The following is a 13,606-nucleotide window of genomic DNA, read 5'->3' as shown; positions in this document are numbered from 1 at the left end:
AGCGGTACGAGGGAAAAAGTTGTTAAGAGTGGAAAGCAAAGCAGGACACTTAAACGGTTTAGTGTAAAGCACACTGTACATCGATGTCAATGGGAGCCGAAAGTTCAAGTTATGCACAGCCGATCTAGAGTAACAATTCTATAGGATTCTGATCTTTGAGAGGAACAAGGCTTTGGAGACATTATAATGCACCTTTGTCTGAGAGCTACGCGGCAACTCCTTCTGGTGCACCGCCTATTCACTCCGTCCATTCATTCAGAAACTGTGTAAGTTTCCTCTGCCACATAGACAAGAAAAAGACAATCCCCACACTCCCCCTCTTTCCGCCAATCAGATATGCGAGTTGGAAACAACATGAGGACCGTGGGACTTGAGAAATGACCTCACGGTTCTAAATGCTTTTGATGTTTTATATCGGAACAGAAACGCCTTCGCTAAAACATCCCAGACCAGGCCGCTAGCTGTCCCTGGCCTTGGGGTCAAACTGCAGCCAAATCCTTCAGTCCATATGATCAGACAGTGAGGGGCTGGGCAGACAGCGGGGAAATATAATACACATTCACAAACACACACACACACACACATGCAGGTTATTCACACCCAAAACACAAGCAAATACAAACGTGCGCGCACACACACGCTCACGCCCACTCTCATTTCCCTGAATAGATTAGTGGAGAGAAAGAGCGAGGGCGAGGGATAAAGGGAGCTCACCTTTCCTCATAATGACTGTGCTCACCTGTTCATCACCTGGGGCAGAGGGATCAGAATACTGCCTGAGCCTCCCCCCTATTTCCCCTGGCCTCTCCCCTACCTCCTGGAGACGGCCAGATAATGTGAGTCATTCAACCGCAGCTCTCCCCATAGAAATGCTGGCCTGCCTCTGAGTGTCTCTCTCCTCTCCCCTGCAGCCAAGCCCGCCCCATGGCCTGGCCCTGAAACGGATCCAGATAGACTTTCTGCGTGAGAGTTTTCTCACACTCATACCTGCCACTCACACACCTCCCCGACACGGAGKGGCGAAGTGTGTGTGTGTCCGTGCGCATGTGTGTGTTCCAGACGCCTGAGGCCAGAACACACAGACCTGTGCGCTCCAACACCAGGCCAGCTGCTGAGCACGACCAGCCTTATTCCCAGTCCGCCTCGAAATCTTTTTGGATTTTTTGATCGAACCTTTATTGAACTAGGCAAGGCAGTTAAGAGCAAATTCTTATATACAATGACGGCCGACCAAACCAGTCAAGAACAAATCTCAACCAGGGCTTTGCACAATATTACAAACATTATTACTAGGCAATAGGAATATAATTACGACCACATCGTCAGCTCTCGGTCCCCATTGATATAATACTTCCATTATGCGTAACCATTCAACCTCACTGAGAGGTCAGAAACGAAGCCTTCCAGACCATTAACGGAAAAAAAATATTGAACGCTCTCGTKGAGACGGTACACAAAGGAACAAACAACCATTCCGATCTCTGGAAGGAATGACAATACTGCGCAGCCGTCCTGCATGTGCCAAGTCATTTAAAAGGGATTCTAGTCGCTGCGGCTCTGACCCCGAAACGACTTGGAAACAAAGAGACAGTAATTACAGCCAAAAAGCCAGGGAACTACTTCTAATGGATGTGGATGGGGGGTGGGGGGGGGTGGAGGGAATAAAGGGGTGTAAAACGGAGGGATGAACTCTGCTCGTCGTGAACATTAGTGTTCCTCTTCCACCAGCGAAACGCTTTCATCCCCCTCCAGATGTCTGCCCCCCCCCTCCCCCTCACCCCCCCTAGTGAAGATCTCAGGGCTTAGTAACAGGCAAATGGAACAACGTATTTGTGAGCAGCAGCAATACACAATACACACAACCTCAAGGCTTCAAGATTCCTCTTTGCTTGTATTTGTTGCTTCTATTTTCCGCTCTTCCTGTTTTGTTTGGGTCGGGAGACKCCGGTGAGGAATAGAGGGAGACGGAGGACTGAAGAGAGAGAGAGAGATAGAATTGGATTATCGATGGGTCTAATGTGCGATTAATAGGTTGGCTCTTTAACGAAGAGTCGTAGCCACCAGCCTGGACGACGTGTCCGGTACAGACACAGACGTGTCGATGCACAAAGTCAGACAGAGAGGCGCGAATATCAGCGACCTTAATGATGCAACAACACAACAGCTTAAAGTTTCGGAGGAGAGAGAGAAAGCGAGAGATAAGGAGAGGGAGAGGAAGAACCAGGGAGAGAGAGAGAAGGAAGGAGAGAAAGTGCAGCATCTCAGCATCAAAACCAAGGCCTATGTTTAGACAAGGAGAAATTTGCTACTAGCTTCTGCAAATAGTAGCAAAGCCGCTTGACTGAACGCTAAGAGCTCGTGTCAACGCCGTCACAGGTCTCTGTGAGTGTGTACCTACTTGAACCGTATCATGTTACCGTAGTAACAACATTGTGGTTACACTTCTGTACTCACCGGCCAGGCGTATTTGAAGGGAATGATGACGTGTCCTGTAGTGACATCCTCTCTTCCTCCTCCGTCGTGCCCTCGATGACGGAGGGATTGGGTGTTGCCCCCCAGGACGGTGGTGCTGCCCGTCCCGAAGGTGCAGGCTCCTGTGGGGACGACCCGGGCCTGGTACTCCTTGAGGCAGGCCCTGAAGAAGGTGTCACACTGGTCCGTGAGAGAGCAGCGCTGCCCCCCGGTGGCCTGGAGGTCACAGCACTCCCCACTCTGCAGCACACCATGGGGGTTCTGGAAGTGACGGATCTGGAGCTCAAACATCCCCACTGCACACACAGCCTGGAGAGAGAGGGAGACAGGAGAGTTAGGATGTGGTATAACTCATACACACACACACACACACACACACACACACAGGGAATCATACACACCACCCAAAGAGAGGGTGAATCTATGGGAACAAAAAGCGTCTGGTTCCCGATGTCATATTTCTTGAAAAAACGTTCATGAATGTGATGAATACACCTGCTTAATGGGTGGAGTATCATTTTTCATCCCAAAGCTCTCCAGCTACGGTAATCTATGGATAGCATGCCCTCCCTCCCTCTCTCTCTCTCTCTCTCTCTCTCTCTCCTCTCTCTGTATCATCTGCTTCATTAGGGTTACCAGACTACGGCCATCCTATTCTAAGAGGTAGAAAGAGAAGGTGTTTGAGAAAGGAAAGATAACATTGATTCACACCACTTCCTCCCCACACCGGAAGAAACTTAAAATCCCTCATCCAAATGGAGATACGCCCCCATTCCAGCAATCCTCTCTCTTTCTCTCTCTTTCTCTCTCTCTCTCTCTCTCTCTCTCTGCATATCTGTCTGTTTATCTCCCTCTATCTGTCTTCATCTTTCCCTCCCCGCTTCTTTACCCTTCTCTCTCGCTGTCTCAATCACCCTCTTTCGCCTCTCCCCTCCCCTGCGTCATGCACTTCCTCCACCTCTCCATCCAGCTCCTTTCTGTCCTACTTCTCCTGTATCAGTAGCCCTCCCTTCTTTTCTCTCCCTCTCTCCCCAGGGGGACTTAGACACTGGGAACCTGGCCACAGTTTCTCTCTCCTCCTCCTCCCTTCCTTCTCTATCTGGGAACAGGCTGTAACTCTTGCCTTCTCTCCTTCTCTCTGCACCAGCTTTTCTTCTCTGTTTTGTTGCCATTCTTCTTTTCATCTCTCTTTCTGCCTCTCCCCCTCTCTCTCTGTTTGCCTGTCTCTCTCTCTCTCTTTCTCTCTCTCTCTCTGTCTCTCCCTCCTCCCAGAGCTTATAAAGCATTCTCCTCAGCTGGGTGCAGAAGGGCACAGACACGCTGGTAGAGCTAACAAGCTCCCCAGAGAGACAGGTGTGTTGGTGTGTTGTATAACAAGGAAATAATTGTGATGACTTCCAACGGCTATAAAACCACAAACCGCAAATGCACGTGTCACACAAACACACACATACACGCGCGCGCGCGCACGCACACGTCGCATACAATGGAATGACGTGACAAAGAATAGTGGTGTAATAGTCCTGCTACACACAACCTGGCCGTAGCCAGTTAGAAGAATAGCTGGTAAGTCAGCCCATTGTTCTTGTGGCATTCTGTCCCTCACCTGTCCCTGTCCCTGTCCCTGGGCTAGGGTGCCAAAGTCTCCTACATCAAACAGCTTGTGGAGATACAGGCCCACTCATCACTCTGCATCCTCCTTTCTTCCTCTCCTCTCTCCCCCCTCTCTCCCCCCTCTCTCAGCCATTCCGGGCATACCTGCCTTTCAGCGCTCCATCAGACCGCTCCGAGCGCTCAGTCTCGACCATCACCGTGGAGAGCTGCGGTCATTAAGTCCCACATTTAACCCCAAAATAGGGCGAGACCAGGACCACAACCTGAACACTGGCGTACCACGGTTGGATATGTACACTGACTAACACCATTGTTAAACACCTGCCTTTTAATACGGTTAAATATGGCACCATCTGGACTGTTCTGTAATAACAGTACAATATCAGGACAACATTATACACTGTATCAAACCACATTCATAAATCATCCTGAATGCTCGTATCGGCATTGCACTGAATCTGACACATCCCCAGACCTGAGTAATACAGGTTGTTAAGCGTTACCCTACTGTCACAGGTTATAGTGTCTTCACTGCTGAAATGGATGCAGGATATCAACTCTACTGCTCTCCTCCTACATTAGAAATGWCYCACAGCACGGTAGRTCTGCATCGTACTGCAGTAGGGGAAGGCAATGTTATATTAGCGAAGAGCTTCWGAGCTGGGTGCAGTGGATCCATGTGGATCTTCCTGTACATTCACACGCCCTAGCGCTACAAGGCTGTGGCCGCTGACCCAACACACACACCCCAGTCCATGAGTCCACACGCACGCAAAGACACACACACACACACACACACAGGCTTCTCATCTCACACAAACACACACACACATACAGAACGTCCTGATATTGCCCCTGCACTGAGGGCTGTGTCACCCTGCCAGTGGGGGGCCCTTTTAGTCCAACAACCATAGCCTGGGGTGGGGCTGGGAGGGGAAGAGTAGAGAACACATTCAGCCAGTGCTCTACCTCCAGGCTTTCCCTCTTGGTCTGTGTGAACTTGAATTTGAATGTGATAGGCCTATGTCCAATTTGACTGAATGTGAATGGGTTTTCTATGTGGTCATAGTGGTTTGAGTGTGGCGTTTTGGAAGCACACTCATTATTACATTGTTATTACCATTATAAGGATAACTGAAAAGGAGACTGGAAAGATTTGTCATGGGTCCCCAGATCCTCAAAAAGTTATACAGCTGCACCATCGAGAGCATCCTGACTGGTTGCATCACCGCCTGGAATGGCAACTGCTCGGCATTTGACCGCAAGGCGCTACAGAGGGTAGCGTGTACGGCCCAGTATATCACTGGTGCCAAGCTTCCTGCCATCCAGGACCTATATACTAGGCGGTGTCAGAGGAAGGCCCAAAAAATTGTCATAGACTCCAGTCACCCAAGTCATAGACTGTTCTCTCTACTACTGCATGGCAAGCAGTACCAGAGTGCCAATTCTATGTTCAAAAGGCTTCTTAACAGTTTCTACCCCCAGTAAGACCGTGAACATTAACAAATGCCCCCCCCCTAGTTTTTAACACTGCTGCTACTCGCTGTTTGTTATCTTATCAATCACTTTACCCCTACCTATATGTACAAATTACTCGATAACCTGTTCCCCACCTGTCCCCACACATTGACTCGGCACTGGTACCCCCTGATATATAGCCTCAATATGTTTTTTTTATGTGTTACTTTTTAATTTCATTTTTTTTTAATTTAGTTTATTTAATAATATTTTCTTACACTCTGTATCTTATTGTTGGTTAAGGCTTGTAAGTAAGCATTGTACTCGGCGCATGTGACAATACATTTTATTTATAAGGTAGCCTATACTATGCTGGACTATTGCCTGGTCATCTGCAGAACTTTTACACCATAAGGAGAGGATGGACTGTTCATGAAAAGGTGTGAGGCAGGGAGGGAAGTGTGCGCACCCCCCCCCCCCCACACACACACACAGGGAACGACTGACAAACAATTCCCTTGAATCCCCTCGCACGTTGTAAAGTAAAGTGTAGTAGTAGTTAACACTAGACGGCACCTTACTCCTCCCACCACGAACTAACATTTACCTTGCTATTTCCCATAAAGGATTATTTTTACACCGTTTAGCCTACAGGAGGACGTATTCCTGAACCATTTCCCTCTGCAGTTCTGGTTTCAAACGATTCACTTCACGATGGGTCGTCTAGCCTTTTCCCAACAGGGCAAATATTACAGTGTTACAGGCTAGAATCCAATAAAAAAAAATGGTGTAACAAAGACCATGCTTAGTAAAGACGTAAGGTTTGCTCCTGTAGCATACAGATGAAGGACCACGCATGGAGCAACCAAGTGGATGACACGCGACTTTTAGACGCCAAAAATGGTGGGCACAGCGCCATTTGGAGCAAGGGGAGACATATTGACAAGAAGAACGGGAAGTAGAATGTGGGCACCATTATTAACTTGTGGGAAGACACAACTGTAAAAGTCAGGGCAGGGTTAGCAAGGCCGAAAATAGCGTTAATCAGTACGGCTTACTTGCGGTTTGCAGAGAAGGGCGACGATACAAATCAGGGGTCGACCTGCTGTCCCGGCCCGTTTTTTCTCTCTGACTGGTGCTGATCTCGCGCCTCCAATGCAGCAATCAACCGGCTTTCGTCCGTGCGCTTTTTTCTCTCCATCTTAAAGTCAAAGGATTGAGAACTTAAAACATGCGGTGTCCTTTTCTCTATAATATCTCTTCTCAGCTCTCTTTGAGCGCCAGGTCTCGTGTCGTACTTGGCATGTTGCCTTTCTTGTATGGTCCCCTTGGGGAGTTCTCCTGTCTGCCCGCCCTCCTCGATCTCCCCGGTTCTCCTCTTGGTGCGGTATCCAGAGTAGGTTTTCACAGGAAGAAAAAAACTCACTCACCAAAAGGTCGATCTTCCTCCACCTGCCGTTAAGGCTTCGAATGTCAGACTGCTGGCTCCCTGCTTTGAGCTCTCATCCCAATTACAGCTCTCCCTCTGCGCAACGCACATCGCTCCTTTTAAACTAAACACATACAGATACACCCTTCCTCTTTGCGCAAAGGACTCAAATTGGATCAGCCAATGAAGTAGAATCTCCCTCTACATCAAGACTCTATCTCTCTTGTTTGTCCCTGCATGCGCGTCCTGCATCTTTCCGTAGGATCTTGTCCAAACCGTGTGGTCATTTCGCTCAGGGCTAACAGATACGAATTCACCGCAGGTCCGATCAGTAACCGTGGGTATGGCTGTGAGGAACAGAACTCCGCGAAAGGATGCGCCAGTGACGAGAGGTTTGTGTTGATGTGGGGAGGGGGGGGGGATAAACATGAGAGAAAGTGTGTTAATGTGCGCGAGGGGTGTGTGTCCTCAGGCAGGGGATATCCGTGTTCTCGTTTTATATGTGCACGCGGTCTGTAATTCAACTGGGCTCTGTAGTCGAATAATGTGTCCAGTGGCGACCCGTCATTCAGGGCAACGACAAAAAAAACTTGTGTTGCATGTTATTTTGACCTTAATACATGTCACATATCAGTTTGCAAACAATGTTTTAAAAAATAGCATTGAGTTAATAAAGCCGCATACAAACATGGTCTCTTTTTTGCTTTCTTGAGTAAGGCAGCTCCAAAATGCAGGTGTTTCAGCCTAGCTCAGCGCATTCTGTGGTAGTGGGGCAGCCAGCGGAAAATAAAGAGCGTAGGGGTTGGTAATGTTCTCTAGTTGCGCCGTGATTTGCTCAGTGTTCTGGTACTCATTGGGACACTACCTCACTACGACATCTACGGGGAGAGCTAGAAAGTTCAAGCYCCTTGGGTGCTGCCACAGATTTACATAAGAAGTGCCCATCCAAGAAGGCTCAAGGTCATTGGCCACAGATAAAATGATGTCAAATCATGTTATATATACCGTAGTTTAGATTGGACTGATCATGTCAACATCATACTTTCAAAATCTTAGCTAGCAAGCTAGACAAGCAGTCGTCGYTGTGAATCAAGTCGACAATCTACTGGCAAATCCTTTTCAATCCCTGTCATTTGAAGATAAATTCTAGATAAAACATATCAGTGTTCATCGGCCATTGGACATACACATAACACAACAAGTTGGTACTCGCAAATTCAACAATGAGTGGTTTGGAAGGGATCAGTGGCTAACTGTAAGCATTGMAAAGCAATCACTAGCCTGCTATTCGTTGGAGAGGGTGTGCGGTCCAAGTCTGGGTTTAAGGGTCTCTTTTCCAAGCTGAAAAGGATAAACATTCATATGCAACAACATGGGCCAGAAAAGATGGAATACATTGGCCATGCTGTCAATCCAGCATGACTTCTGCCGCCTTCAAAGCAACTGGAAACTCATAGCTGGAAAATCTCAGACTCAATTCAAGACAAATGGGAACTCGGGAAAAAACGAGCTCCGACTGGGAAATACGTTTTGAACGTTCATCCAACTCGGAATTCCAAGTCGGGAACTCGTGCCTCTTTCTAGAGCTCTGACCTGAAGATCACTGATGTCATGATTCAACCTTATTTTTTTCTGAGTTCCCAGTTGTCTTGAAAGCACCATAAATCCAGAGAATCACAGACTTTGATGACAAAGATTGATGACAAAATTTGTCCACAAGAAGGATCGCCGCTCCACCTTCCTGTTCAAGTGAGCATAGCACAAGGTGAGTCCAACAATGTCTTGTATGCTGCTGCATAAATTATATGATATGTCAGTAAGATATGTATACTGTAGCTAAAAAAGTAATACTAAGTGTATGTTGTGTATTAAGCTATTAGTAGCCCATGTGCCTCACCCAATTTGGTCCCTTTTCCCCTCATAACTTTATCCTATGCTTCTGACTTTGTGTGCAGGGAGACTACTGTAAGAACGGCTCATGTTCTGAATTATGTTGATGTACATTTCAAAAGTGCTGAACAAATAGTTATATTGACTACATCCATTTTAGCTCGCTCATTAAAGTCTTAATCTAAATTACTGATGGCTTCTTATCCGCTCATTTTTCCTTTATGCCATAGTTTGTACATCTCAATTGTCCGTAGAAACCACATTTGTTTAATTAAGCAAGTCAGCCATATCTTTTTTTACAAGGCAGTAAATGAGGCTGAATGAACTGTTTCTCTGCCAGACAAGGCTCCGCTGATAGCCAGGTGTAGCGGTGGTAAGGATTCACTCCATGGGGCTGAAACGAAACCTCTGCTGTTGGGACAGCTTTATGTAGGCAGTTTGCGGGCAACGTTGGTCACCGTTATAGTGCAATCAATGTATTGTTCAGTGTTGTGTTGTGTAGTGGCTTTGCTGGCGTGCATACATTTTTGTTGTTGTTGAGTTTCCCCCCCATTTACATTCTAAAATCGTCACTGAATGTGCCTTATACCCTAGTTTCCGGCCTCGGTTAATCCGGTATAGATCAAAGCGCTGCTGTGCTGCTGTGCCAATTAAATAGGCTATCTGTCACAGCTTGCACTGTCAGTAACTGGTCGGCGAACTGAAAGAGTTTCAATGGGACTACCTCCGCGCAATTAGGGGACCACGTATTATGGTAGTGGAGAATGAATTTACTCAGGCCTGTCTGCAAAACAAAGCGGAGAAAAAATACCCTAAAGTTTGTCGGTTAGATCGAATTTGAGTTTGAAGGGACCGCTTGCCATTGAGAGTGGACATACGGGTGGCTGAGCAAAGTATTTGGCGTTCATGCTGTGCTATTCTTACAAAGCCAGACCGCAGTTGATGATTGGCCGTTTTAAATCGTTTGATTATGCGTGTACACGCAAGGACATTACATCATTTCTCCCAGCTTTGACCGTCTAGTGTCTGTGTGTGTGACTGCTTATGCATGTTTACAATTATACATTCCACCGCTTCATTATACCGCCAACTATAAAGGGGTAGGTGCCATAGAGCCATACCCGAAGTTTAACAAATTATTTCCTCTAAAACCTATAGCCTAGTTACAATAAACTATAACTAAACAACTCAACATTTTATATCGCCACCTTCAATATTGAGCTTATACCCAATTTAATGAAGCATTTCATGCATTACTGCCTTGAATTTGTCCTCTGGTGTGACTTTACGTCAATGTAAAGGTTTAATGATTTCCAAATAGACAAGAAAAGTATTATTTAAAAAATAATACAAAAAATACAATGTTCTTGATGATAACCAAGTGTCTCGCTATCACATTTTGGTTAACATTCACAGTAATTTCACTAAACCTTGATTTAAAAAAGCAATTATCTTACTTGTGTATTATTATAATGTTATCTGCCTCAAGCTAAACAATTATTTTTTACATTTTGTCCAAGACAACCATTTCCCCCCATTTAATTTAGGCTATTGGCTTCACCCCATAGGACATTATGTCACACCGATGGAAAATACACAGCAGGGAGTCAAATTGTACATAATTAATGACACTTTCATAAGTTTTTGAACACTAATAAAAGTCCTTCAAAACATCCATTCTAAACATCCATAATAGGAAAGGGGGATACCTAGTCAGTTGTACAACTGAATGCCTTCAACTGAAATGTGTCTTCCGCATTTAACCCAACCCCTCTGAAACAGAGAGGTGCAGGGGGCTGCCTTAACCGACATCCACGTCTTCTGTGCTCGGGGAACAGTGGGTTAACTGCCTTGCTCAGGGGCAGAACGACAGATTTGTACCTTGTCAGCTCGGGGATTCGATCCAGCAACCTTTCGGTTACTGGCCCAATGCTCTAACCACTAGTGGATCCTCATTAAAGGATTTAAAGTGTAGCCTACTCGATTCCAGTTACAGGGCCACGAAAGAGTCCTGTATTGTTATTTTCCGTCACCACCTCCCTGGATCAGGAGTGGAGAATGTGTGTGCCTGCTGCCTYCCTTGGGTGTGGTAGTTTCTCAGGCTCCTGCACTGAAATCCTACCCGGATTCCCCTTTACCCAGGGTCACCATGATAGGCACAGAAACTACCTCAAATGGGCACACATTCGAATGATAAGCCTGTGCCAAAAAAGCGAGAGTACACCCGTATGCATAGCAGTACTGAGGCAGCACCAGCACCAAGACCCAAGCTCACTTGTGGGCCCTGAGTGGGAGGCCCCAATATACCCACAGCTGAAGCAGCTTGAGAGGTGTTCTATTGAAGGGGTTTTGGAGTATAACGCACAACAGAGCCAACTACCACAGCCAGCACCCAATATCTGCCTGCACTATCACTGGAACCAGGCAAAATAACTAGATCGATCCGGAGCAATGWTCACCTGGAGCATTGTTCACCTGCCAAGAGTGAGAAACCAGGCGTGGGAGAATGAATACATAAATATTGCGCTCAGAACCATTTAAAATGATCAAATTGCAACAGGATACAAATAGGTCTAATGTAAACGAGTGTTATTTGATTAAAAATAAGTCTAAAAAATAAATTACATTTGTTTATTAATGGGTTATGTCCCATGGAGTCACAGCTATTTCCTCTGGTGTGACACCATCTTAATTTGACACCAAGGGGGAAAAAGATGTCACTGTTGGAAATCTCAGGCTGTAGGGTCCATTTTGGGTCTTATTGTTAGCAGCACAGCCATCCATATGATGTCACCACAACATGTTTTCATTACTTTTTATACTTCAATTGTCCAAAAAAATATAATTGTTTTTATATATACGTTCTAAAAGCTTCACACCAAATGACAAATACAGGTGCAATATTTTGCAAAATATTCCTGATAAAGTTTACAACCTGTTCATGCCATGTGCTCCAGCCATGTCTTCCATACTTCCTTCTTGCAAGAGAACCCTCCCCAGCGCAATAGTGCCCAAATGCTGGCTTGCTGTTTAATCACAGAATTGTGTCACACACCTAGTGGACGTTGCTTTTAGGGACAAAATGTAATCAATCAGAACTATGAATAGACTTGGGAACTATTGTCTCTTGAAATACACTTCTGTGTTATCAATACAATAATAGGTGAAGAGAACGTTATTCATTTTTTCAATTCATTTACAAAGTTCCACAACCTTACTTGGGACATTCACACCATTGGACTATTGTCACGTTTTGTTGAAATTTTTTAGAAAACAAATAATACACTGCATGAATTCACTCATGACCAAGTAAAAAAAAAAAAAAAGAAGCTTTGAGTATTATAGGCTATTACAATTGTAGCTAATTGAAGCTGTTATATTTGTGTTTGACATCATGGTAAAAAAAAGGGGTGTAACGTCAACTGCCCAAAGCATCTGGTTTCCTGTATTTGCATAAAGATAACATTGTATGGAGCCATCTTGACCTTGAATGAATTTTATATAAATGGATGAGAAGCATACGATGAAAGAGAGGTGTAGGTTGCGTCTTTCAGACATTTTGGCACTGGTTTCCCTAAATATTTCCCGCTGTCCAACTAGTTCCTGTCCGCGCGTCCATTGGAACCAACACTACAAGACAATGTGTCCGCTTCATGTCTGAAATATAATGAGCCAATTTTGGTGACCCCGGTCCTCCCCCTCTCTTTCCCTCCCTTCTCTGTGAGAGCAGGGATGGACTTGTTGCCTATGTTGACGCCCCTGGCAACCAGTAGGCCTAGTGTCTCCGTTGCCCCGCACTGCAACGTGACCCGTGGACAGAACAGAGGGCTCTTGAAGCGTGCAGTGCTTATTAGCATAGAGCAGCAGTGACCTCGAGACGTGCTGAATTTCAATCATCCTCCCTCCCTCCAGAATGAAGCGATCTGCAGGTCGATTCTACATTATATTGGCACCTGGTGACGAGTTGTTATCATCTACAATGGCAGCTCAATGTACAGAGCGACTTGGTCGATAACTGCTTTGAATACACGACATTAGTAGTTGGGTGGTTGGCGCCATCTGATGGTGACACATAAGTCATGAAAGATCATCAAGGGGCCCCAAACTATCCAGTAGTTCTAACTGGTGACGTTTTAGGACATTTCATGGGCACAAATTAAGGATGTGTGTATATATAGGGTCCATGCATCATTGGAGGCTGTTTTCAACAGGATCTAGGCTATCTGTATAATAGGCCTAGTATAACCATTCAATAACCCCATAGGCTACTTGACTTCAAAGCAATAACAAATGTACACAATCACAGTAGCCCGTTTACTGTTAAGTGTCAAAGCATGAGAACGGCCAGAGTGCTTTGAAGAGGGCTACAGCCACAGATAGATTTACTCTGGATAGTGAGTGATGGCCAACCAGTGCTTCCCAATGACGCAGCAAGCCCCCTACACAGATGAGCAGTAGGCTTCGTGTGAAAGACCCTTCAAACAGGACAGGAGTAGCCTACAGTAAACTCCCCTTAAAAAAAAAAAAAAAAGGTGATGTACCTAATTCAGGGTTAGCTTAAACTGTTATTGTCTTTGGAACGCTATTGATGTTCTAATCAATATATACGTAGACGTGCTTGGAGATGACCCACGCAGACGGCGGATAAGTTGCCTCAGTTCCCCCGCTGAAAGGTCCCAGTGTAGTGAATGGTGAGTCATTAGGCATGTCGCCAAGAGCATGGGACACTGACAAACACAGACA

At 45.8% G+C, this 13,606-nt stretch overlaps 1 protein-coding gene across 1 annotated transcript in view; it reads right to left on the bottom strand.

Moving 5' to 3' along the window:
- Nucleotides 1–6,634, bottom strand: part of LOC111949927 (protein jagged-1b) — a 56,853-nt gene extending 50,219 nt beyond the window's left edge. Inside the window, exons 1-2 of the mRNA XM_023967278.2 lie at nt 6,603–6,634; nt 2,455–2,781 (exon numbers count right to left, since the gene is read on the bottom strand). Of these exons, the coding sequence (XP_023823046.1) occupies nt 2,455–2,763 (309 nt within the window). The 5' untranslated portion in view covers nt 2,764–2,781; nt 6,603–6,634. The remainder of the gene's footprint in view (nt 1–2,454; nt 2,782–6,602) is intronic.
- Between the last annotated feature and the right edge of the window lie 6,972 nt (nt 6,635–13,606).

The sequence above is a fragment of the Salvelinus sp. IW2-2015 genome, linkage group LG22, assembly GCF_002910315.2.
Source record: "Salvelinus sp. IW2-2015 linkage group LG22, ASM291031v2, whole genome shotgun sequence".
Lineage (NCBI taxonomy): Eukaryota > Metazoa > Chordata > Actinopteri > Salmoniformes > Salmonidae > Salvelinus > Salvelinus sp. IW2-2015.
This window is presented reverse-complemented; position numbering and strand designations above follow the sequence as displayed.